This window comes from Dichomitus squalens (assembly GCF_000275845.1).
Source record: "Dichomitus squalens LYAD-421 SS1 unplaced genomic scaffold DICSQscaffold_192, whole genome shotgun sequence".
NCBI classification, from domain to species: domain Eukaryota; kingdom Fungi; phylum Basidiomycota; class Agaricomycetes; order Polyporales; family Polyporaceae; genus Dichomitus; species Dichomitus squalens.
In genome coordinates, this window is record NW_006767074.1 from 3,066 (window position 1) to 3,805 (window position 740).

General features: G+C 55.4%; 1 protein-coding gene across 1 annotated transcript; it reads right to left on the reverse strand.

Annotated features, from left to right (window-relative positions):
• On the reverse strand, nt 1-362 carry DICSQDRAFT_175830 (uncharacterized protein; the record flags this gene model as incomplete). Its single annotated transcript, XM_007371701.1, has 2 exons — nt 1-243; nt 288-362. The coding sequence occupies 2 exons, from the start codon at nt 360-362 to the stop codon at nt 1-3; spliced, it is 318 nt and encodes a 105-aa protein (XP_007371763.1).
• Nucleotides 363-740: the final 378 nt, after the last annotated feature.

The window sequence follows — 740 nt, forward strand, 5'->3', positions numbered from 1 at the left end:
TCAGGCCCAGAGAGACCGTCGTGACACGTCCAAGGAGGAGTCTGCGAGAAGAGGGGAGGATAGAACCCGCTCATGGACGCCGGGGATGACCTTGCTGACGCCAGCCTTGACGCCGGTCTGTTCCAGGAGTCTTGCGACGGTTGCGCCAGTCTTCCCAATGACGACGCCGGCATCCTTGCTGTTCACGAGCGCACGAAGAGTGAGACTGTCGTCGGTGGCGGTCGGAGAGAGAGAGAGGAGGGACTGAGGAAAAAGCGGGGTTAGCGTCCGCGATAAGGGACCAGCACCGTGACGACGGCGTTTCCGAACACGGCTGGGAGGCTGTAAGGCGTCGGATCTGCGTCGTCTTGGTCCCCAGGCATCAAGACAAGAGTTTTTTTGAGTTAAGCAGCAGCAAGAAAGCAGACCAGAGTTCCAGGACACAGGCAGGAGGACAAGGGAGAAGGGACGAGCAATGCACCCCTTTGGGCCAAGATAGACGCCCAATCTTATCTCCATCAGATAAGATGGGATCGGCTCGGCCGGTCCATTCCGAGCCGCGCACGTGTCCCAATCACACATTTTACAGGGCTGCAAGTGTTCTGGAAGCCGTACACAACTATATTAGAAGCAATCTGGGGTATTTTAACGTACATAAGCACATGTTGGCACGCGATATATCCCTTTCAGGACTTAAATACGCGTCCATAATCAATATCTGGTCTGTTTGCATCTATAACGGCCCCGTAAGGGAGACGGCA